Genomic DNA, 26,081 nt, shown 5'->3' on the forward strand with positions numbered 1-26,081 from the left:
ATTTTTGTCCCCTGGCTGGAAAAATAGTTTTTTCTTTTCAACAAAAATTCCAATATACAGGTAGACGTTGATGTTTTATAACATAGCTACTTTATATTGTGCTAGAATGATATAGTAATGGATAATAATGTAATTTGATTAACCAGTGTTGAACCTTTCAAAAGGGGTGTGATAATGTATACAATATAACAGTGTATTGTGATGAGATATAAAATAGTTACTATAGTTACAGTTATAATATTTAATGTTATGCTATATATATATATATATATATATATATATATATATATATATATATATATATATATATATATATATATAAATTATTTTCAAATCTGGAAGGCCCAATTAAATATTCAACAATATATTTTTTAAAAACTTTGCAACTCTGTTTATGGACATGTCATATAATGCAGAGGTACTGGATTAATATACTTCTTGAAATGCAAAAGATCCTGAGCAAACATTATTATTATAATATTGTTGTTGTTGCTGTTATTATTGGTTAATTGGTGAAACTCTAATAAATATACTATACTAATATACTATAAAGTTTGTAACAACTGGGCACATGTCTTGAAGACATACGGAAGGCTAAGTGCTGTAAAATGGTTATTTAGTTGTAATGTACCAGACTCTGCAAGAGAGTTAGGATCCATGTGCAGAGAGACTTGATTATGCCAGGCAAACAAAGTTGAAACACTGTCTAATCAGTGCAATGAGGCAGGCAAAGGTCAAAGCATGATCAGGCATTAAATAACAAAATCAAATGCTAATCCAAAGAGGTGTCTGATTAACACGGCAAAGATCAAAAGATGAACAGGGATTAAATCACAAAACCAAGAATACATTAAAGGTATGTGTTATTCACCCAAGATAGGGGCTACATGTGGGAATTGAACCCCCAAGCCCAGAGATGTGAGGCAAACGTACTAACCACTAAACCACCATTCCTCCTAGTCCTTGTTCTGAGGTTTTTATTTTATTGTTTATAAAACTGTTTAGTAAACTTCATCCAAGATAATAAAGTATTATTTCTGTTCATTATTGCATATAAAATAATGTGATTATTATCGTTGGGGGGTCCTGAGAAATGTTCAGAAACGGCCCCGAATTAATGAATGGATGAATAATGAACTCGTTTGTGTGCTTCGACTGCCATCTAGCGGTCATACATAATGTAACAGCATGTCGTTGTCACGTCATTACACAAATGATGAATCATACATTTCTCATCACTCCAATTAAACAATGTTCTCTCCACTGTGTGGAAGTTTGGAATTATGGAACAGCGAATATTCTGAGCATCGCATGGCGTCTTAAATGAATCGAATGGAATCCGTGACGTAGTCACTATGCCAAAATTTGTGTCACCTTTTACAATACAGTTGTTCAGCAGAATATTAATCATTCTTTACAACTGCATCGTTAGTGCAGAGCAACAGTCAGTGATGCTCCGTTTCAACTATTCAGAAGAAAACTTTTCTCTGTTATAAGGTGAGTGTTAAACAGAAGTATGTTTCGAGCTGTTCGAAAAGATTTTGATTCCTAAACACGCGATATTTTCAGTGCTGTATTTACCTGGATCAATACTAATCTGACATTGCGCGTGCTAATTTGACTTTAAATGTTATCAGTCACAAGTCACTACAGTTACTACTTACTCCCTATAACTTAAAACTGCTGCAAGCCTGTTAATGGCCACGTCCCAACCTGCAATACTACGCACTAAAATGAACAGTATGCCAGAAACGGTATGTAGTGTACTTATTGTAGTGCGGTAGTACACAGTTTGGAACGCAGCCTTCCTCTTTCCTTACTTATCCTTTTCCCACCTGTAGTCCAGACGTATATAAATCCTACTATATGATTGGCTAATACCGTCCTGTCCCTGCGTTGGATAGGCTAATAGTAAATTCGTATTGCAAGTCCTACCCAATTGTAATCCAGGAGGCGGGGCTTGTCTGAAGACGGGTGTGCCGGGAGAACGGATTATTTGTTTTTGTTTGTTTGTTGTATGACTCACTCTGGCAGTTGTTAGGGACGGCGGTGCTTTCTGTTGTTACACTGAGATTTACAGATGGGATTAGAGTAACGTTACACCCAGAGATTGGACTGGCTATGATGCACGACAGGTAAATAATCTGAAGTTAACGTGCCACACTACGGGCAGTGTAGCTACTGTTAGCGGGTGTATGAATAAATCGCAGAATTTGATCTAACATCACTAACACAGCACTGATGTTAATCTCTCAGATATTATACAGACCGCAACTGGGTTATATGTAGCGTCATATATTTTGCCACAATACTATTATTTCTTATTTTAGGTGGCTTTAGCCTGAGCTAAAACACTGCTGGACGCTATCATTACTTCGTACATATAAAGGAAACCTTTATAACAAATATTACGCCATCAGTATATTTAATGTGGTTAGTGATACTGCTGTGATAATGTGGTTAGTGATACTGCTGTGATAATGTGGTTAGTGATACTGCTGTGATATTGTGGTTAGTGATACTGCTGTGATAATGTGGTTAGTGATACTGCTGTGATATTGTGGTTAGTGATACTGCTGTGATATTGTGGTTAGTGATACTGCTGTGATAATGTGGTTAGTGATACTGCTGTGATAATGTGGTTAGTGATACTGCTGTGATAATGTGGTTAGTGATACTGCTGTGATATTGTGGTTAGTGATACTGCGGTGATAATGTGGTTAGTGATACTGCTGTGATAACGTGGATAGTGATACTGCGGTGATAACGTGGTTAGTGATACTGCTGTGATAATGTGGTTAGTGATACTGCTGTGATAATGTGGTTAGTGATGTTGCCGGTGATAACGTGGTTAGTGATGCTGGTTTTTTATTATTCCCATCAGAAGGTAGCGGTTGTGTGCTGCTCTGACGTCACAGTGGTACATTGCTAGGTTACATTAGCCCTATTTGGATTGGATTAATTTATCAGGGTCACGTGGTCATATGATCATGCACCAATCACAAGTAGTGATGGGAAGTTCGGATCATTTACCTGACTCGGATCTTTGAATTTCGTTCAGAAAAATGAACGGATCTTTTTTCTGAGTCATTTCGTTCATTTGTGCAGAATATAATTAAAATGTTACATGTTAAATTCCCAACACATCTAGTACTTACACAAACGTTGATCATATTTGGAATAAAAAATAAATTATAGGCTAATGCAGCCAATGACGATTTTTTTGTCACGTCTGTTCCCTGGAAACAGAAATGATTAGTTCACCTCTCGAGTCTTTGGTTCGAGTCATTCGTTCATCCTGTAACCGACCCATAGGCTGAATGCAGTGGGGCTGTGACGTAATGAACGAACCAGAAGACTCGAGAGGTGAGCTAATCATTTCTGTTTCCTGTACAGAACCTATGGGAATGTTGCAGTGCATGCGTGGTCAAAAATGAATGAATCACTCTCAGAGACAACCCGTTGTTATTGAGTTGTATTAAAGATTCGCTCAAAATGAACGTACGTTCACATCACTACTTATTTCAGTTTTGGCCAACATTCCAGAAACAGTTTCAAAATACAATAAAACAATAATCACAAAGTGTAAAAGGAAAAAAAAAAAAGCATACATTTTTTGTTTTGTAACTCACAAAGGCTTTAAAGGTAATATTTTAAAAACCATAATAGGTGCACTGTTATGTTTTTTCTAATATTACCTTTCATGTAGTGTGTTATATAGCTGTTTGTGAATGTAAAAAGTCTGCAAAGTTTCAAAAATCTGATACATGCACTATGAGACTAAATACAGCAAGTACCAGCAGTTGGACATCATTTTATTTTTTTCAACGTGAGGCAACAGCTGCATCACGGACGCGTGTATTCAGACGGGACTAAAATTATCAGACAACCGCCGGGTTTGGCGAAAAATAGTAAGTAATTCAGACTGTAATTTTCTCAGAGGACGAGAAAAACACCAATATGGCCGAACTGGTTGGAAATCAGATCACATTGGAGCTTCTGTAAAATAGGAAATTACCCCAGAACACCATGTAAATGTAATCCTGTCCAGATAGGGCTGATGGCACTTAACAGCAGAAAACATATCAGCAAACATCTCAGACATGAGGGATAAGAGCTTCTTTTCTCACTCGCAGCTCAGTATGGTATTAATGAGGAATTCAATGTAGCAGCAGGGGCAATAATAAAATTGACAAGTATGACAAGGTTGTGCAGAGTTACAGCAGAGTACAGGCGAGTGACAGATCTACGAGATGACGAGCGTGATGCTTTTGATGGTGGTGTTAGCTTGAAAGTTGAAGCTTTGGAACCTGCTCTGTTTAAGCAGAGTGCAAGTGAGGAGATGAGAAAGCAGGACAGACTAATGTAATAAAGCACTGCTGCATCACTCTCTTTAAGTAGAGATGATGTAAGGGTTAAATCCCACTGGCATTAGTATTATCAGGCAGTCAAGTGGCATTGTGGATTTATCACATAATCACAAAGATTAATAGAAAAGTTTAGGCAGGATTGCTCCTTTAATGTTAGCAATGTAAAAGGAACATGTTATCTGACTGCGTAAGATGATCCCAGTAAAAGAGAGGGTGGTCAGTAAAAACGTCTGCATGTACACAAAGATATTCGGAGTGTGTAGATATACTGTTGTGTATCAGAGCAATATAGTTGTGCGAGCACTGAGACCTAAAGCAAAGGTAAAGCAAAATAAAAGAAAATCCTGGCCTTCACCACATTAAAGTCTGCATCCATTTTCATTAATCGCAGGTGTGTCATCATCTAATCTTTTTAATTATATAATCACAATATTTTTGGGATCATCTTAATTTCAGTCTAAAACTGGTTTCATCTTCATTAAAATGTTACTGTGTGCGTATCCACTCCTCAGACCATCCTCAAATTGTCTGTTGACCCTGTCAGTCTGTTACTTTGCAGGTGGTGGTGTGCACACGAACATCATGACTTCAAGGCGTGTCACTCAAACCACAGACCCTGGCTGCATTTGAGCGGCCATCGAACAGGTGCCAGGTACAACTGCATGTCATGCTGAGAAAGAAAACAGCACTATGAACCGATACGCTGCCCTCCAGCAACTTGGCGACGGCACCTTTGGCTCAGTCACACTGAGCCGCTGCCTGGAGTCTGGTGAGCTTGTCGCCATTAAGAAGTGAGTCGAGCTGTTCTAATGTTTTCTGTCTTTATTTGCTGAGTTGGTATGAGGATCAGGGCCACATTCACAAATAATGTTGTATAAAATGTAGCTCACTGAAGAAACTCTCGGCTGTGGCTGTGAGATTAGCTGAGCACAGAGCCGCACCAGACCGAGACTAGGCGAGCACAGAGCCGCATCCGACCGAGACTAGGCGAGCACAGAGCTGCACCAGACCGAGACTAGGCGAGCACAGCCGCACCAGACCGAGACTAGGCGAGCACAGAGCCGCACCAGACCGAGACTAGGCGAGCACAGAGCCGCACCAGACCGAGACTAGGCGAGCACAGAGCCGCAGACCGAGAAAGGCTGAGTACAGTGACCTGGACCAAGTCTAGCTGGGTGCAGAGCTCCAGACCAAGGCAAGTTGAGTGCAGCAACATGGACCCAAATTAGCAGAGCGTAGAGACTCACACCAAGACTGACAAAGCACAGAGCCCCTTACCTAACCTGTCTAAGCACCAGAATGAGGCCATTGTAGTATCTTGAGAGGTTTTGAGAACTCTTGGCATTTGAAGCTTTCTGTGTTTTGAAGCAGGCAGCTAGTGATTGCCAGTGCCTTTTCAGTAAGCTTGAGTATAAAAATGTAGCAGTGTATCTTCTAACCAGTCAAGTAGCGAACTCATTTAAGATGATAACTGGTGCTTCAGATGTGGAGGAATCCAGGGTTTAAAGCCTCCCATTACTGTGATTATGTAGCCATCTGTCAGTCTTCTGAAAGCCACAGTTTAGGGTTTGCTCTATTTTTAACTTGAACAGGATGTTATTATGGGAGAAGGGACATGAACAGTAGCACTGGAGTGTTCCACTGATTTAACTCAATGGAGTATTTACGTTTTAAGGAATTTGGGTTGGCAGCACAGGATTACATAGTCGACTAATCTGAAATGAATTAATGTGATGAAAAAATACTGCTCTCGCAAATGCATCCATGATCAGGTCGTCAAGATTGTAATCAGGTCATCAGAATAAAGTGTTTTTTTTTTTTTACTATTTAGCACACTTTGATCAACTGTTGATGTTCTTCTGCCTGATACTTTTCATGTCAAAAGAATGCTAAATCATGGACTGCCAAACAGCTGTGGAGTTCATGATTCACCACAGGGGGATGCACAAGGAAAACAAGATTGTGGCCATTTGTATTCTTTTAGTCCTTATATCCAGCAGGGTTTGTTTTTGCAGGCTGTGTGTTCATGGTTAGTGTGTTACTGTTGTATTATTTTTTATCATCAGTGTTCATGAATTAGAATGTGTATATATACAGTATCTCACAAAAGTGAGTACACCTCTCACATTTTTGTAAATATTTGATTATAACTTTTCATGTGACAACACTGAAGAAATGACACTTTGCTACAATGTAAAGTAGTGAGTGTACAGCTTGTGTAACAGTGTAAATTTGCTGTCCACTCAAAATAACTCAACACACAGCCGTTAATGTCTAAACCGCTGGCAACAAAAGTGAGTACACCCCTAAGTGAAAATGTCCAAATTGGGCCCAATTAAACATTTTCCCTCCCCGGTGTCATGTGACTTGTTAGTGTTACAAGGTCTCAGGTGTGAATGGGGAGCAGGTGTGTTAAATTTGGTGTTATCGCTCTCACACTCCCTCATACTGGTCACTGGAAGTTCAACATGGCACCTCATGGCAAAGAACTCTCTGAGGATCTGAAAAAAAATTGTTGCTCTACATAAAGATGGCCTAGGCTATAAGAAGAACAAGACCCTGACACTGAGCTGCAGCACAGTGGCCAAGACCATACAGCGGTTTAACAGGACAGGTTCCACTCAGAACAGGCCTCGCCATGGTCTACCAAAGAAGTTGAGTGCACATGCTCAGCGTCATATCCTGAGGTTGTCTTTGGGAAATAGATGTATGAGTTCTGCCTGCATTGCTGCAGAGGTTGAAGGCGTGGGGGGTCAGCCTGTCAGTGCTCAGACCATACGCCGTACACTACATCAAATTGGTCTGCATGGCTGTCGTTCCAGAAGGAAGCCTCTTCTAAAGATGATGCACAACAAAGCCCGCAAACAGTTTGCTGAAGACAATCAGACTAAGGATATGGATTACTGGAACCATGTCCTGTGGTCTGATAAGACCAAGATAAACTTATTTGGTTCAGGTGATATCAAGCGTGTGTGGCGGCAACCAGGTGACCATAAACCCTATTGAGCATCTGTGGGGCATCCTCAGACAGAAGGTGGAGGAGCACAAGGTCTCTAACATCCACCAGCTCCGTGATGTCTTCATGGAGGAGTGGAAGAGGACTCCAGTGGCAACCTGTGAAGCTCTGGTGAACTTCATGCCCAAGAGGGTTAAGGCAGAAAAATAATGGTGGCCACACAAAATATCGACAATTTGGACATTTTCACTTAGGGGTGTACTCACTTTTGTTGCCAGTGGTTTAGACATTAATGGCTGTGTGTTGAGTTATTTTGAGGGGCCAGCAAATTTACACTGTTACACAGGTTGTACACTCCCTACTTCACATTGTAGCAAAGTGTCATTTCTTTAGTGTTGTCACATGAAAAGATATAATCAAATATTTACAAAAATGTGAGGCGTATACTCACTTTTGTGAGATAATACATGTATTTTATTTCATTATGCAGAATGAAAAGGAAATTCTATTCCTGGGAGGAGTGCATCAATCTCAGAGAGGTCAAGGTAAGTACAATTGTTGTGAAGATGCAAAAAAAAAAAAGTTCTATCATGTCATGCATTCATCTCTCTGAATGCACTCCCACATAGGGTGGTGCTTGAAAGTTTGCGAACCCTTTGGAATTGTCTATATATCTGCATAAATATGACCTAAAACATCATCAGATTTTCACATTTGAGATAAAGAGAACCCAATTAAACAAATGAGACAAACATATTATACTTGGTCATTTATTTATTCAGGAAAATGATCCAATATTACATATCTGTGAGTGGCAAAAGTATGTGAACCTTTGCTTTGAGTATCTGGTGTGACCCCCTTGTGCAGCAATAACCACAACTAAAAGTTTCTGGTAATTGTTGATCAGTCCTGCACATTGACTTGTGGGAATTTTTAGCATGTTCATCAGTACAGAACAGCTTTAACTCTGGGATGTTGGTGGATTTCCTCACATGAACTACTTGCTTCAGGTCCCTCCACAATGTTTCTGTTGGATTAAGGTCAGGACTTTGACCTGGCCATTCCAAAACTTTAACTTTATTCTTCTTTAACCATTCTTTGATAGAACAACGCATGTGCTTAGGGTCATTGTCTTGCTGCAGGACCCATTTTCTCTTGAGATTCAGTTCACAGACAGATGTCCTGACATTTTCCTTTATAATTTGCTGGTATAATTCAGAATTCATTGTTCCGTCATTGATGGCAAGCCGTCCTGGCCCAGATGCAGCAAAACAGGTCCAAACCATGATGCTACTACTACCACCATGTTTCACAGATGGGATAAGGTTCTTATGCTGGAATGCAGTGTTTTCCTTTCTCCAAATATAACCCTTCTCATTTAAATCAAAAAGTTCTATTTTAACATCCTGGCTTGTCCACATGATCTTTAGCAAAATGCAGAAGGTTCGCAATGTTTTTGGAGAGTAGTTGTTTTCTCCTTGCAGCCCTGCCATGCACATCATTGTTGTTCAGTGTTCTCCTGATGGTGGACTCATGAACATTAACATTAGCCAGTGTAAGAGAGGCCTTTAGTTGCTTAAAAGTTACTCTAGGTTGCTTTGTGACCTCGTGGACTATTAGACCACTCCTAGGGAGGGTAATGATGGTCTTTAATTTTCTTCCATTTGTACACAATCTGTCTGACTGTGCATTGGTGAAGTCCAAACTCTTTAGAGATGGTTTTCTAACCCTTTCCAGCCTGTTGAGCATCAACAACTCTTTTTCTGAAGTTCTTAGAAATCTCCTTTGTTCATGCCATGATATACTTCCATGCACATGTGTTGTGAAGATCCCTGATCTTTAAAACAGGGTGCTCACTCAAACCTGATTTTCATCCCACTGATTGAAAACACCTGACTCTAATTTCACCTTCAAATGAACTGCTAATTCTAAAGGTTCACATACTTTTGCCACTCACAGATATGTAATATTGGATCATTTTCCTGAATAAATAAATGACCAAGTATAATATTTTTCTCTCATTTGATTAATTGGGTTCTCTTTGTTTACCTTTAGGTCTTGTGTGAAAATGTAATGATGTTTTAGGTCATATATATATGCAGAAATATTGAAAATTCTAAAGAGACTTTCAAGCACCACTCTACAAATAATTTCTTATGTTGTAATGTTTGGATTCAGCTGCTCTGAAGGTGTGGGGAATAAACGTTCTTACATTTCTTATGATTATGTTTTGTCACTTGTTTGTTTTTGTTTTTTGTCCATAACTGCTGGCATACCAAAAAAACATGTATTTTAAACAAATTTCTGCAGCTGCACAGTGAAGATACTAGGTGACTTGGTGTGCTTGTCTGTGTGTCTTGAAATTGCAGTGCTTCTAACTCCAGTTGTCCCTGTATTAATCCTATAAAAGGGCATGTGATCAAGCAGGCAGCCTATCAAGTACAATTACTAGATGATGAATTCTTTCCAATGCATGGAATTACACAGCTTATAAATAGGCATGTGCTGATGTACAGTTCTTTATTATTGGTTTGCAATATCATTTAATTATAAAGGTCATTATACTAGCACAGGTCTCACTGATTAAAGCTGAACTATGTAAATATAAGAACAGATTCCAAGATATTTTGTCTGTACTGTGTTTAGTGTTGTCTCCGTATATCGCATAGTCACATATCAGCACAGGTCTACTTACAGATTATTCTTTTACCCTAAGAATACACTGGCCACTTTATTAGGAATACCTGCCCATTCATGCAATTAATCTGTCAGCCAATCACGTAGCAGCAGCACAGTGCATATAGTATTAGTATGGTGTTCCTAATAAAGTCGCTGATGTGTGTATGCTGCTTATATTAAATTCAGATCTCACTCTTTTGGGTTTAGGCTACAATGGACAATTATATTTGATAAAACCCTATAAACAGTTCATTTGGCATCATCAGCACCCTGTTTTATTTCCATGGCCTGTCTATAATAACCTCCTTTTTTATTTGAAATGTTCAGATTCAGGGGTTTGTTGAGTGTGTGATATTGATGGTTAAACTAGTGATTTCTTTCATTCCCAGTCCCTGAAGAAACTCAACCATGCCAACGTGATCAAGCTGAAGGAGGTCATCCGGGAAAATGATCAGCTCTACTTTGTGTTTGAGTATATGAAGGAGAACCTCTATCAGCTGATGAAGGAAAGGTATCCAATAAAATGAGGAGGTGTAGACCACAGACTACAGGTTTCATAACATTCTCAAAATAGACGTAAAGTATACTACTCAGCTGTGTTTTTTTTTTCCTCTTATTTTTCCAGAACACGCATGTTTCCTGAGTCTGCAGTGAGGAATATCATGTTTCAGATTCTACAGGGACTTGCCTTCATTCATAAACACGGTGTGTTTCACAAACAAAGCTTTCTCTTCTAATAACCTGCCAAACAGAATTCAGAGAACAAATAATCCATTAATTGCTGTGCCTTCATATTTAAAATTAAATTAAATTAAGTGCAACTTTCCTGAAACGACTATTTCATCAAAAATAAGAAGTGTTCATCAGAACTGAAATATTTCAGAAGCCTTTGTGGTAAGAAACACTGTTAATACTAAAGAGCTGATGCTGAACATTTTTTCCTAAGAATTTGCCATTCCTAGCTTTGTCTGTAATAATCAAACATTGCCCATTAATCTGTTTTGCCTTGCGTTTAGGCTTTTTTCATAGAGACATGAAGCCAGAGAATGTTTTGTGCATGGGTCCTGAGCTTGTGAAAATTGCTGACTTTGGACTAGCTCGAGAGATACGATCTCGTCCTCCTTACACTGACTATGTGTCGACAAGATGGTAACTTTTCCTCTTTTTTTGCTCTTAGAAATCTCTTGTGATCATTTAGGTGACCGTGATGTCATGAATATGTAACAGCACTGGCTGTACAATGTAGAATTGCAGACTCAAAGCAGTATTATTCTACATTTATTTCGGGTTGCATTTTCTTAGACACAATACATACATTTCTCTTTACTGATCTACTGATTTTTCATTAATTTAGGTACCGAGCCCCAGAAGTGCTTCTCAAGTCCACAAGCTACAGCTCTCCTATAGACCAGTGGGCCGTAGGCTGTATCATGGCTGAACTCTACACGCTCAGACCTCTGTTTCCTGGCTCCAGTGAGGTGGACACTATTTTCAAGATCTGCCAGGTTTTGGGAACTCCGAGAAAGGTAGTAATCAAATGATACTTGATAAAATACTTAGATAAGATACTTGATACTTGATGAAATATTATACTCCAGGACTAGTCAAATATAAAATTTTTGAAAATGATTTCAATTTCAAGCTAAATTTATTAAATGATTTATTCTTTAGTTGTGCAATTTTGTGAGCATTTGATGTGTACCTTTGACCATGTAGAACGACTGGCCTGAAGGATGCCAGCTGGCTGCCTCCATGAGTTTCCGCTGGCCACAGTGCGTGCCCACCAGTCTAGCCACCCTGATCCCCAGCGCCGGCTCCGAAGCCATTCGGCTGATGAGAGACCTGTTACAGTGGGACCCTAAAAAACGGCCAGCAGCCTGCCAGGTAACACAAAGTTTAAAATACTTGTAAAAAAAAAAAAAGTATTCAAACCGGTCAACCTTACAACATTTTCTATAGGAGCTCTGCATTTCGGAGTATGCTGGTACTAGTTAATGCGGAGTAATTTTCTCCCTACTACAACGAGCAGATGAGCCAATCGACATATGAATCTGGAATGATTGACAGTTGCCTGGGTGTTTTGAACTCGCCGATATTAACTGATCCCCCCTAGAAGCTGCTCCCCTTCCCTTGTCTCACATTAGTAATGTGTAGGCCGGTGCACTCGCCTCGACTCAGTTTTCCCACTCGATCGATGCAATGATGCTTTCTGTCACAGTAAACAGAGAATGTTTTGAATTCATTAATATGGAACAAAATCTATCATTGTATGTTTAACATGGCTAACATTATTATTATTGTTGTTATTATTATTATTATTATTATTATTATTATTATTAGAAATGATTATGAGAAGCTAACATGATTGCTATAAATATATAACTATATTTATTACGGATACAGTAGAATTCAAAATGCATTTTCAATCGCATTCATCCAGGAAAATTTTGACCACAACAGTTAAATAGGGTACAGCGAAGTGTCAAATCTAACGTTTTTTGCAAATAATTTAAAGTACTCGGATGAGTCCAAGCAGCACTCTACAAGGCTTGTACAAGGTAGATTAGACAAGAGATTTGTAAAAGGACTGTATGGAAAATGTGCTGTTTTATTCTGTGTAATGTGTTTTTACATTTACTCAATTCCCGCATTGAGAAGAACTCAATTTGACATTCTTCTTCTTCTTCATGGTTGGCAGGTCTGAGTTATTATACTGCACAACACCACTGCAGTGTTCTATATCATCATCCTCTAGGAAAATGTGACCTTGAAATTGGTAAATGGTCTGCACTTATATAGCGCTTTTTTATCCTTAGCGCTTCCAAAGCGCTACACTGTGCCTCATTCACCCATTCACACACATACACCAACGGTAGCTTGCCATTGGGAGCAACTTGGGGTTCAGTGTCTTGCCCAAGGACACTTCGGCATGTGGAGTCACATGGGCCGGGAATTGAACCGTCAACCCTACGAAAAGTGATATCATGATGCACAAAAATGTTGTTACACAGTCTTATCAGATGTAAACACTAAAATCACCGTTCCTCATCTTCTAACCCCGGCTCATGATGCTGTTCAAATTCCAGGCCCTGCGCTATCCCTACTTTCAGGTGGGTCAAGTTCTAGGCACACCACAGCAGATCCAGGACCAAGGACAAACACAGCCTCTGCAACTCAGGCCTGAACCTCTTCCTCAGATCCCACCACTCACCTTACCTCATACAGCCCATCAACCACAGCACCTTCCAGAGCCTCCTAAAAGACCAGAAAGGGCAGAGGTCAAGATGGACAGGGCAGTGCAGAGACGCTTTCCTCTAATACATGACAAAGGCTTGCAGAGCAAGGTGAACAATGCCACTGTGTTTGTGTGTTAGTTCCATCTCATAAGGCACCTTTTTTTCTTTCTTTCTTTTTTCATGTAAGTCAAAATATTTTGGAAAAGTGAAAAAAATTATTTTCAAACTTGGCGCCACCTTAACACCACCTATACTTACAGACCAATTCAACAGGAACACATGTCCCATGCTAGTCATGCTATTATCCAGTCAGACAATCATGTGGCAGCAGTGCAGGGCCTAAAAGCACTGTAAAACTGTAGCTCTCCTGGGATTTTCACACACAACAATCTCTAGGGTTTACACACCATGGTGTGAAAAACAAAAAAACCCATCAGCAGTTCTTTTGACCAGATACCAATCTGACAAGAAAGGCTTTGGTAGCTCAAATAACCACTCTTTAGAACCATAGCGAGCAGAAAAGCATCTCACAATACACAAAACATCAGACATTGTATGACCTTATGGCAGACTGGCTACAACAGCAGAAGATTACATCTGGTTCCAGTCCTGTCAGCCAAGAACAGGAATCTGAGGGTACAGTGAGCACTCAGTTCAGTGGGCTCAGCCAAACTGGTCAGTTGAAGATTGGAAATGCATGGCTTGGTCTTTTTACAATCTTCACCTGCCCACTGTAGCCTGAAGCTGGTGCATGATTTTATGCAGTTGTGTTGCTGCTACACGATTGGCTGATTGGATAAATGCTTGAATGAGTAGGTGTATGGGTATTCCTAATAAAGTGGTCAGTGAGTATATGATCAAAATATATAATCTCTTAGAAATTGTTTCAATCATAAGAGTAATTAATGGATAATTGAAAAATGAAGAAGGAAACCAGACTTTTACGTGCAGCTTTTACATGCAATGCCAGGACAGAGAACCACGTTGACTTTTGTTAAGGGCCCAAACACAATACGCTGCCCAATCATATACAGTGCCCTCCACTAATATCGGCACCCTTGGTAAATATGAGCAAAGAAGGCTGTGAAAAATTGTCTTTATTTTTAAACCTATAGGTGTGCAACAATTATTGGCACCCTTTTAGTCAATACTTTGTGCTACCTCCCTTTGCCAAGATAACAGCTCTGAGGCTTCTCCAATAATTCTTGATGAGGTTGGAGAATACATGGCAAGGGATCTGAGACCATTCCTCCATACAGAATCTCTCTAGATGCTTCAGATTTCGAGGTCCATGCTGGTGGACTCTCCTCTTCAGTTCACCCCACAGGTTTTCTATGGGTTTCAGGTCAGGGGACTGGGATGGCCATGGCAGGATCTTTATTTTGTGCTCAGTAAACCATTTTTGTATTGATTTTGATGTATGTTTTGGATCATTGTCCTGCTTGAAGATCCAACCATGGCCCATTTTAAGCTTTCTGGCAGAGGCAGTCAGGTTTTCATTTAATATCTGTTGTTATTTGATAGAGTACATGATGCCATGTATTCTAACAAAATGTCCAGGTCCTCTGGCAGAAAAACAGCCCCTAAACATTAAAGAGCCACCACCATATTTAACCGTGGGCATGAGGTACTTTTCCATATGGCTACCTCTCTGTGTGCGCCAAAACCTCCTCTGGTGTTTATTGCCAAAAAGCTCTATTTTGGTTTCATCTGACCACAGAACTCGATCCCAATTGAAGTTCCAGTAGTGTCTGGCACACTGATGATTCTTGAGTTTGTTTTTGGTTGAGAGTAGAGGACATTTTCTTGAAACCATTCCAGACATCTTGTAGTGATGTAGATGACTTTGGATTGTAGTTTTGGAGACTTTCTGACCCCAAGACACAACTAACTTCTGCAATTCTCCAGCTGTGATCCTTGGAGATTTTTTGGCCACTCAAACAATCCTCTTCACAATGTGTTGAGACGATATAGACACACATCCAATTCCAGGTTGATTCATAACATTTCCAGTTGACTGGAACTTCTTAATTATTGCCCTGATGGTGGAAATGGGCATTTTCAATGCTTGTGCTATTTTCTTATAGCCACTTCCCATTTTGTGAAGCTCAACAACGTTTTGCCGCACATCACAGCTATATTCCTTGCTCTTACCCATTGTTATGAATGACTAATGGAATTTGTCCTATGTGTTACCTCATATTTATACCCCTGTGAAACAGGAAGTCATGGTTGAACAATTACCTGTTCGTAGTCACCCAGGTGTACTAAAAGAATTTTAAACATCAATGGGAATATTTTAAATATATTTTTTCTCATATGAATGCATAGAGGTGGCAATAATTGTTGCACGCCTATACTTAACAAAGATGTTTTTGTTAGTTTTTTAGTTAGATCGTTGTTTTTTTGTTGTTGTTGTTGTTGTTTTTTTCCAATTGTTTGATATGCATGAAAGCAGAGTATTTTTGTGAATTTTTTTAAGCAAAAGATCAAAAGGTTAAACAATAAAGGCAATTTTTCACAGCCTTCTTTGCTCATATTTACCAAGGGTGCCAATATTAGTGGAGGGTACTTGCTTGTTGCCTTTATTCTGTATTAATGTCCTTTAATTAGCTAAAAGAAACTTGGGACTGGGTAGCACACTGAGACTTTTATTTGAATGCTGGGCAACTAATGAATTTATCTTTTGTCTGCCCCTGGAGCAGACAAAAAAAATTGGCTTTGGTGACAAGTAACATGCTACTATAGCTTCTATATGGAACATAGAAGCTTCATTTTTGGAGACTTTTTCCAAATTGCCAGTTTTCACACCTATGTGTCTTGAATATTGGTTTTAGCCAAGACCTATTATTTTGATGTGTATTGTGTGTTTTAAATTTAAGATACTGATGAAGCCCTTCAGATGAATCACAAAATGTCATCAATGTTAAATAGGACAAATATAATAGTGGTAATGTACTGTACATCTCACACCACAGATTGTTGTGTGATTGCTTTTATGTGTGTGTGTGTGTGTGTGTGTGTGTGTGTGTGTGTGTGTGTTTGTGTGTGTTTGTGTGTGTCAGCTAACTCCAGAACCCGAGAATGCTAACTTGTCCAGCAGTTTATTGACGCCTAAAGGAGGCCGGAGGAGGTGGGGTAATGTAACTCGGGTCTTAAAGGTATATGACTGGGATGATTTTGAGGACACGGACACTACAACCACCACTCTGAACAAACCCATTTTCATCAGTAATGAACAGCGGCTACAGGGAGACAGCAATGTGATGAACAGGTAATTTGGTTGCTGTCTCCAGCAATACTCTGAGAGAAGAAAACAAAATTTTTTAATTTCTATAACATTATATATATATATATATATATATATATATATATATATATATATATATATATATATATATATATATATATATATAAATATAAAATGTGTATGTATATATATTTTTTATTTATAGAGAATACATTTATAGAGTACATACATTTGACTTACAGTCAAGCAAGTTACCAAAATTTACTATAAAACTGTTGTATAGGACTGCATAAAATGATATTATAAACACTTTAAAATCTAAAGTAGAAGTGATGGATCAGCTTGCAGACATTGTAAGTGTTTAATCTCAATTACTGTTTCACTTGGCATTCTAGTTACACTTTATTACTTTATGCAGGCTGGGAAACATTTTGGATTTCAGTCTGTCCAACGTCAGGAGTGAAGGAGTCGCAAATATAAATAACGTGCTGCCATTCCAGGAGCCATCCAGGACAGCATCAGCCAAACAGCATTATTTGAAGCAATCAAGATATTTACCAGGTATTTACACTTGCTATTGCAGTTAAATCACTCAAGCTAGGGATGCACCGAAATGAAAATTGATGGCCGTTTTTCAAACGGATTGAATTCAATGAAAAACTTGGCCGAAGGCCGTGTACGTTTTTTCGCGTTTTTTCCATTTATTTTACCTTTTTTTTTCACCATTGCGTAAATTAAATTTTTACTATTTTGTATTGCTTTTCAAAGAAAAAAAAATCAATTACAAAAACTACAATTTCAAAATATTTATTTAACACTGAACATTTTTTTTTCCCGTTCCAGCAGGCATAGGCTACCACCAAGGCACAATATAACTTTAAATACATAAATTAGTAAAATAAACATATTTTTATGTGGTCATCTTTGAGCCCCCCTTGAATAGCTTATAGTAGGCCTATAACTAACTGCTGAAAGAATGTAACACTCTGTAGCCTACAACAAAAAAATGCATTGACAAGAGTGCAAAAAATGGTTATATTCGCTGATTATATTCGGGATATATACCGCTCGCGTCCCTGTACACCTTGCAGAGTATTATAGTAAATATAGTATAGTTAGATATGTTGTTAATGTTATGTTCCCTTAAATAACTACGTCTTTACCTGCTTCCGTACTCTACTCCCTTACGTCTCGCGACGTGACAGAATACTCCGGAACAGAAACAAAACAAACGCACGTGTCCATAGTAAACAATGTCACAGTTGTCAATGTCCAAAGAGCATGCGCTCGTGCACGTAGCTCGTGCCCCCTCATCGCTCCGAGCGTGCTGCCTGAAGTGGAGGTCGTGAAATTCGCGCATCTCACTCTGGTTGCTAGGCTATTTGGTGCATCATCAAACACGTCATTGTTCGGTCAAATTTATTCGGCCTTTTCACTTATTCGGCCGGACACCAAAAGTGCCTTTTTAGCTATTTTCGGACGAATAATTTTGGTTGCCGAACATTCGGTGCATCTTTAACTCAAGCTGTTTTCCAAAATCAAACACCTGCAGTTACCATGTGTTTTACCATGTAACTCAGCTTTAAAGTTTCTATATACTTGCAGTATGCTAAAGCTGACAAAAGTTTGAGTAGCTACCTGTTCAGAATGAATTGAAAACAATCAGAGCATGTACCTGCTGCACATAGATTTTAAGATGTTAAATGGTTGTTAGGGAATGGGTACACCCCATGGTTGTTCCATGGGTACACCCCATGGAAATATTTTTTTTTTTTTTTTTTTTTTTTTTTTTTTTTTTACATATTTGGACAAGCAAACATTTGGTCATCTTTGAAACAGTGCCTATTAATAAAGTTATACTTGAACAAAACCACAAGGAAAATGAGCTTTTTCAATCATTTATTCAACAGAAATATCAATAGATGTGACATTCTTCTGTGAAAAAGTAAGTACACCCATGACCTCAGAAGCTAGTATTGCCCCCTTTAGCAGAAATAATGTCTTGTAGCCATTTTACATAATTGTCAACCAGTCTCTGACATCAGCTTGCAGGAATTTTTGACCACTCTTCCATGCAATATTCTTTCAGTTGCAAGATGATTGAAGGTTTTGATCCTGTTAAATGCTCTAGTTTCCGTTCAACTTCAACTCTCAGACAGATGGCCTCACATTATCCCCAAGCACTCTTTGATATGATGCAAAATTCATAGTTCAATCAGTGAATGCAAGCTGTCCATTCACTGAGGCAGCAATGCCACACCATAACATTTCCACCACCGTGCTTCACTGTTGGTATGAGGTGCTTTTCCTGAAAAGCTGTCTTTGGTCTGCGCCAAACATGTCTGCTGTTACTGTGACCACAGAACTCAATCTTTGATTCGTCTGTCCAGAACACATTATTCCAAAAGGCCTGGCCTTTGCCTATATGCTCATTGGCAAACTGTAGTCTTGCAAAGGATATTTCCTGGCACGTCTCCATGCACGTCAAATTTGTGCAATCTCTTTTTGACTGTAGAAGCATGCACTTTGCCACCAATAGTTGCAAGACTTATTAGCAGATCCTGTGATGAAATTTTGGGGTCTTGGAGACTTCTTTTTGCATCAGATGGTCTGCTCTTGGGCTGTTTTTGATGGGACGGTCAGTCCTGGACAAATTGGCAGTCATTTGAAATCTGCTCCATTTGTAGATTATTTCCTTACGGGGGAATGATGTATTTAAAATAATTTGGAGATCTTTTTAAATCTCTTGCCAGACTCAGGCATCCACAACCTTTTTTCGTAAGGCCTTACAGAACTCTTTAGATCTTGTCATGATGACACCACACACCTCAATAGCAAAGGGAACACCAGACACTAGATATGAGAGGGGTATAAGTAAGACCAGTTCCACCTGCACTCCCTAAGCAGGTTGTAATCACTGGCACCAAATCTTGAACACCTGATTATAATCTTACAGATCTGAAATCGATGGACTTGCATATGCATAATGTGATGTGCTCACCAGCAGCCATTGTGTCCAAGGTCTAATCGTAGTATAATCAAGACAGGACAGAAAGTGGCATAGCATGGAAAAAAGTAAAGTATGAATAAGAGCTTGTATTTATGTAGCTCTGTTCAAATTTGTCATGTGAAACTGTTTCATGCTTCCCTGTTCACCTGTTCTGAACACCTGCACTGATGAATAAGCAGAATGTCATTTTTTGGAATCGCAGATCTACCATTAGAGGAGCTTTGTCAATTAACGGACAAGGAGTACACATTATTGCAAAGTCTGTTATAGATTTTTACTCAGATCTCATTAGGGATGGGTACCCGGTGGGGAAACCCGGTATTAAACTGGCCACGGTGCTAAATTATGAAACACCGTAGTATCGATCAACTCTGACGCTATCGGTTCTGCTTTCGGTACCGGAGAAATTAAAATATATTTCCTATTTATTATTGCTAAATAAACGTTATCTTGCACATTTTATCTCAACAACCATTTCTAATTTGCGATAATATTAAAATATTCGTCTACATTTTCGTTATTTGCAATCCAGAAGTGAGATCTCTCGCGCGCAGAGGCTGTCTGTCACATGCAAAACAGCGAGTGTCCACACACAACATGAATGCTCCCGCTTAATACACAATGTGATGATGGCGGAGAGAACCAAACATTCAAAAGTGTTGTTACACTTCACTAGAGTTGATGCAGACAACGCTCGTTGCCACAAGTGCAACAAGATTTTTGCTTGTAAGGGCAGAAACACAAGCAGTCCGTCAAAGCATCAATCAAAAGTGCATTATGTACAGACAGAGAAATGCAAAGTTTTCGACTGCCTAGCTAGCTTGTCTCTGGTTCCCCATCTACGTGAAGTATTTATGCTAGCAACCTTCCCAAATAACAATGATGTAAAATCATCGCATAATCAAGGTCTGTCGCGGCATCGAAACAATGTTCATCTCCGACATCAATCCAACATCTTTTTGCTCATTAAATTCATGTTGAATCGACGTTGCTCACACCATTTAAAATAAATGTAAAATCGCACTAATTGGTTTGCTTACCTTATGTTGACATTGTTGATTTCATTCGGGTGAAACGACATTATGCATTCAACATATTTTCTACGTGTTTTTTAAATCCCAAATAAAGAAATAAATCAGTATGTAAACATTTAGGCTATTAAATGCACATCACTTTCAGTTACTTTATAAATAATCTACATATAAATCTTTAGAGTATTATTTTCTGTAGTATATAAATCTTAAACACTAAAAAATGCCTTCACACTGGCGCGTTTACATACAGATGTATAATAATAAACTTATTTAATAAAAAAAATCACAATTATAAAAAACACAACACAAAAGTACCGATAAGAATACCGTTAAAGTACCGGATCGATAAGAGGTATCGGTAAGAGTAGTAATACCGTTAAAACCTTAACGATACCCAACCCTATATCTCATACAGTTTGTCATACAAGTAATAATCTTAAAAGACCACTGTAATCACATAGTCTAAACTGTATTAAAATACAGCATTGTAACGTGTAAGGTTTGATGGCTTTGCTTGGATTTGAGCAGTTAATATACTTCAGAATTCTTCTGGTACACTTCAGAAATCATTTAGTTGTCACCACATGAAGAGAGGGCTTCAGCTCCTCTGGCAGCCATACATGCCTATACAGCCATAATTCACAATTGAGGTGGCATTGCTGGTTTGGATCATGACCATGTACTTTTTATTGCTCTTATAAAACAGGATTAGTATGTATTTAAAAAAAATAAAAAATAATGCTGTAATACAGCACATCAGTGTTTAATTTGTGTGCTGGAGTGCAGAGCTGAAGCAGAATAGTTTGTCGCCATTCAGTTAGTTACTTATAGACTGCACTGTAGATCAACTGCAGTTCATGCACACTGTCCAGGAGGGGGTGTCAGCTCTCCATCTGGTATTATACACTGCTCTTATTTAAAGCACAATTGGCATTTAACATTTGTAGCTAAAGTGCTGTAATCAGAACAAATGTAAATTCTGACATTTTAGTTTGTCCTCAGATCATGCTTCATTTAATAAGTTTGTATATTATGTGTTCACATTTGAAAGGGTTAAGCACAAAGAAGAACGTAGCCGTTCATGCAGCAAAGGACTACAGTGGAAACATGTGGGAGGGCAGCAGTGTCGGAGGAACGCATCCTATCACGGGCAACCATGGTAAGAGACAAACACTGTACGTTTTGTGTGGCACTTTATGGCACTGTAGCTATCAGTTAGCATACCATGATGTTAATCGATATCATTAGGTAACATCAGCATTGCTTGTAACTGCTCAGTTTTTGGACTGTCACCTTTGGAAGTCTAGAAACATTTGTAACCTTTTCAGGTGTATACGTGCCCTCAGTTTATAAGAAAGAGATTGGTTCAGCTGGCCAAAGAGTGCATCTCACACCAGTTGATTCAACACTGTCAAGTGAGTTACAGAACTGATATTACTTATTTGCTTATATGAAAGTTGTCACATACTTAAGTAAGAAATAAAACATGATGGGGCATGCTGTTACAGGGGAAAGGTCACTGATGGGATGGTTGTTACTGTAGAAATGAAAAGGTATCAGAATAAGAATAATAGAGGTTTTAAAATGTGAATGAAATATGGAATGAAAAACAAGTGGGGACCACAAGCTCAATTGAATAGTTACAATTCAATTTTAGTTCCTGGGTAGTAAGTGTTTTATTATTATTATTATTATTATTATTATTATTGCTTATGCCTCAAAAGTATAGAAAATGACTGTTAATCCCCTCAAACTTTGCTTTCAGGACATTCGTTCACATTATGTCAGAAAAATACACCATATGAATCAAAATGAACTTGTATTCATACTAAAGTTTGAATCAGCCCCCAAATGTAGTCTCCCAAATCTCCTCATTATATTGTCTGTGGTTTCGGCATTCAAAGTCCAGTATATCCTGGTGGAAGCATTTGCTCCCATGTTCTCCTAAAATGTATTAAGATGAGCGTTAAGGATATGGACTTTGAGAGATTTTCTGCAGCCCACTGTGCCATAACAGAGTCTCAACCAGCTCCACATAGTTTTCAGCTTTGTGATTGCCCAGGAAGCCTCGAAGCACAAAGCTGTTCCCAGCTACTTTCTCTTTCCTAGTGAGCTTCTTTGGGATTTCCTTACACTCCAGGATCTTCTTTATCTGTAGTCTGACGAAGACACTGGTTTTGGATTTTTGCCTCAGACTGCTTATGAAAGAAGTCTTGAAGGTACTTGAAGGCTGACGATTCCTTATCTAGAGCTGTGACAAAATTGTTTCATAAGGCCTAGTTTAATGTGCAGTGGTGGCATCAGCACCTGCCGTGGTGTACCAATGGCTCCCACATGATGGTGTTCCTCCCCGTCCCGCCTTTGGTAATGCACCTTGGTGTCCCTGCTCTCCCTAAAAACAAAGATAGCAGGGAGGCTTGGTAAAACCTCCTTGGAGACCCATCAGGACTGCCACCATTTTAAAGTCTCTGATGACCCCCCAGCCATACTCCTCATACTTCAAGGCATCCAGCAATGTCTTGATGCTGTTCATTACAATAGGATTATCTCTCAACAAAAAAGACTTTTTTTGCAGATTTGCCCGTTTTCTCAATGAAAATAGGTCAATTTAAAAAATACTAATGTCTTGGCCACAAAAACAAAGTTTGAGGGGACTAATAGCCATATTCTATACTTTTGCAGTATAAACAATTAGGAAATAACACTTATTACCTAGGAACAAAAAAAGTTTATATAGTGTAATTTCTGATGGAATCATTTAATAGTTATTTAATATACCAAAGTTCAAATATCATGGCCTCTACCTGTTTTATTTTCATAATCTATGTAGAGTTTATTGTGCCACCCCCTTATAATATTCACCATTCTAGAGATTATTTCTCTTTTTGCTCTATTGAAAAATCAAATTTAAGTGGAAAAAATATGGCACAGCCCAGCCATTACCAAGATCATGCCTTCCTTCCAAATTGAGAGCATGGGCAGGAAGAGCAGTTGTCAGAAAAGGGTCCAAGAGGCGAGCTACAACACTAAAGGGTTTACAGAGCTCACTGTCTTAAGAAGAGCCAGAAGAAAGCCACTTCTGAGAAAGGCTAACATAAAGGAATGCCTGGAGTTAACAACAAGGCAAATCTGAGAGCTTTTGGCCAAAGATTTTTGAGCCATTTGGTCTAAAAGTGAAGCGTTACATTTGACACAGACCAAATACAGCCCAACACCCAGGTAACACCATTCCTACTATCAAGGATGGTGGTGGTAACATCATGCTCTGGTGTTGCTTTACAGCAGGAGGAACTAGAAATCTTGTTGCCATCAAGGGAAACATGGATAAAGCCAGATACAAGCAAATTGTTGAGGAGAACCTGTTCCAGTAAGCCAGACATCTGTGTCTGGTAAAAATGTACTTCCCAAAAGGACAGTGAGCTGCTTCTGCTTATTATTCAAATCACAGGGCAAACGCTACAAAGGAATGGCTTGAAAAAACGAAGGTTTGTATTTTGGACTGGAAGAGTCAAAACCCAGACTTGAATCCAATTGAAAATCTGTTTCATGACCTGAAAATTGCTGTCTACCAGCATTCTCCATTTAATTTGAGAGAGTTCAAGAAAACTTGAGTAGAACATGCCAAATTTTAAATGTGCAAAGCTCGTAGAGACACATCTGAGACAACTCCTCTGTAATTGCTGCAAAAAGACAATGCACTATATATTGACTCTGTGGGTGAATACTTATAAATTAAGCAATGTTTAGAGTTTTTATTTTTAAATCATTTTGAAGACATCTAAATAATGTCCAGCCGTGCTGTTTATCTAAATTTAATATCTTTAGATTGGAGAATTTACCCATGCTGGGTAGCCAATCGATTGACCCACAAGGACAATATGCCAAGTGCAAGATTAAGCTAATTAACAAAAAAGCCCCAAATAAGGTGTTTTTTTTTTTTTTTTTTTTTTTTAATAACACATGGTTGTGTACAGAAAAAGGAAGTCTTAGATTTCAATGTAGTAGGGAGAATGTCATGATGTCTTTCTGCACAGATGTCTTTGCATTGTGTGTATATTTAAATATCTATAGTATGTGTAATTACTGCATTTATACCCATGTATTTAATGTCTTCGGGGGGATCTAGCTGTATTTAATTCTGTTTCATATTAACTTGTCATTTCTTAGATTATGCAACGTGGAAATCAAGCAGGTCGAATAGTCACATGGGCACGTCCTCCTATGTGTCGTCTCCCACCAAGAGCACACCTGGAATGCGATCTCGGCCTCCTCTGCAGCCCGTACACGGCCGCACAGATTGGTCTGCCAAATACGGCCATCGCTAGGCCATTTTCAATATGAGTGCTGATTTGTCTACCCTGTGATTTGAAATCTATACCTTCTTATACAGCAATAATCTTTTACATTCCGCTTTGTAAATCATTTGTGTGAAGATTTTATATTGATTTTGCAAAATATGCACACAAATCTCACTGGTGGTGTCAGTGTATCTGTTGCAAATTTCTCTTTTATCCTGCATAATCTCTGCAAAACATGTATGCATTTACGTCAGTACATTTGGTGATATTAAAGCTCTTTATTTTACTTTTCTGGATGTGTGTTTGTAGATGTGTCTTTTGTCAGCTTTTCCTCTTCAAATTGTTTATTTTCTATAAAACATTTTAGCAAAAAAAAACTTGTCTTTGCTCCCTAAAATGTTATGTATATTAGGCAATGTTAGATAATTAACACTGTGTTCTTTGATTGATTACTGACATGTTTGTTACCACCTTTAAAATTATTCAATTTTGAATACGTTAAAAAAAAGAAGTAGTAATAATTGAATGAGAAAAAGTAAGCGTCTGTCATTTTGTTTAAGTATAGAAAATTTGGTATGTGAATTTTATAAACATGCTTCCTGTTATGGCTGACCGAAAACAACATGATTATACTCAGAGGTTTGTGTCTCTTTATATTTATGAAATAAGTGGGCAGAAAGAAATACCACCATAAGGTCTTTCCTCAAAAGGTCGCACTCTGGCAATTCTGCAATTTGAGCTTGCCATCTTTCAATTATTGATGCAAAGCCATAACTAGTATAACAAGCATGTGTGGGCGTCATGTGCCGACATTTGTATAGGTGGCTGCCAACATACTTTCAGTATGTAGTAAAACACTTGGGGGTATATTGTTATAGGAAAATAATGAATGACTGGGTGGTGTGATGCAGCCTGATGCTAAGCAGAGTTACTGTTACCACCCCGAAGTGGATTGTTTTCCAATAACAGAACGGCCCATAGTATTTTATTCTTCTTATACCAGAGATTTGCCAATAATAATAAAACAATTATTCCTTAATGTCAGTTCATATGTTGTCTGGAACGCTCTGAAAAATCTCTTAATATCAATGAGACACAGCTTGTCATGGTACTGTAAAACCATGTCTCTTCTCGCCTGAAGACTTTACACTGGAGGAGTTTATCTAAAAACTTTTTTAGATAAACACAAGTTTATCTAAAAAAATCTTTGTTAAACAATTAATTATTGGCACCCTTTTAGTTAAGACT

At 38.5% G+C, this 26,081-nt stretch overlaps 1 protein-coding gene across 7 annotated transcripts; it reads left to right on the plus strand.

Annotated features, from left to right (window-relative positions):
* The first annotated feature begins 1,279 nt into the window (after positions 1 to 1,279).
* On the plus strand, positions 1,280 to 25,129 carry LOC108261001 (serine/threonine-protein kinase ICK). Of its 7 annotated transcripts, none has more exons than XM_017461800.3 (14): positions 1,280 to 1,497; positions 4,930 to 5,161; positions 7,817 to 7,871; positions 10,395 to 10,516; positions 10,631 to 10,710; positions 11,022 to 11,154; positions 11,360 to 11,531; positions 11,722 to 11,889; positions 13,092 to 13,349; positions 16,307 to 16,515; positions 16,910 to 17,052; positions 21,587 to 21,694; positions 21,864 to 21,950; positions 24,703 to 25,129. In XM_017461800.3, exons 2-14 carry the CDS (start codon positions 5,061 to 5,063, stop codon positions 24,858 to 24,860), a joined length of 1,794 nt encoding a protein of 597 aa, XP_017317289.1. In that variant the 5' UTR covers positions 1,280 to 1,497; positions 4,930 to 5,060; the 3' UTR covers positions 24,861 to 25,129. The 7 variants fall into 7 exon arrangements, with proteins under 7 accessions (XP_017317289.1, XP_017317290.1, XP_017317288.1 ...); XM_017461801.3 differs by lacking the exon at positions 1,280 to 1,497 and adding an exon at positions 1,959 to 2,135 and having other exon boundaries at positions 4,915 to 5,161; XM_017461799.3 differs by lacking the exon at positions 1,280 to 1,497 and adding an exon at positions 1,959 to 2,135.
* Positions 25,130 to 26,081: the final 952 nt, after the last annotated feature.

This window comes from Ictalurus punctatus, chromosome 29 (genome assembly GCF_001660625.3).
Source record: "Ictalurus punctatus breed USDA103 chromosome 29, Coco_2.0, whole genome shotgun sequence".
Lineage (NCBI taxonomy): Eukaryota > Metazoa > Chordata > Actinopteri > Siluriformes > Ictaluridae > Ictalurus > Ictalurus punctatus.

Coding starts and splice junctions, on each gene's coding strand:
- LOC108261001 (XM_017461800.3), top strand. CDS start 5,061: ATGAACCGATACGCTGCCCTCCAGCAACTTGGCGACGGCACCTTTGGC. Junction 7,872..10,394: donor TCAATCTCAGAGAGGTCAAG/GTAAGTACAATT, acceptor TTTCATTCCCAG/TCCCTGAAGAAACTCAACCA. Junction 17,053..21,586: donor GCAATCAAGATATTTACCAG/GTATTTACACTT, acceptor CACATTTGAAAG/GGTTAAGCACAAAGAAGAAC.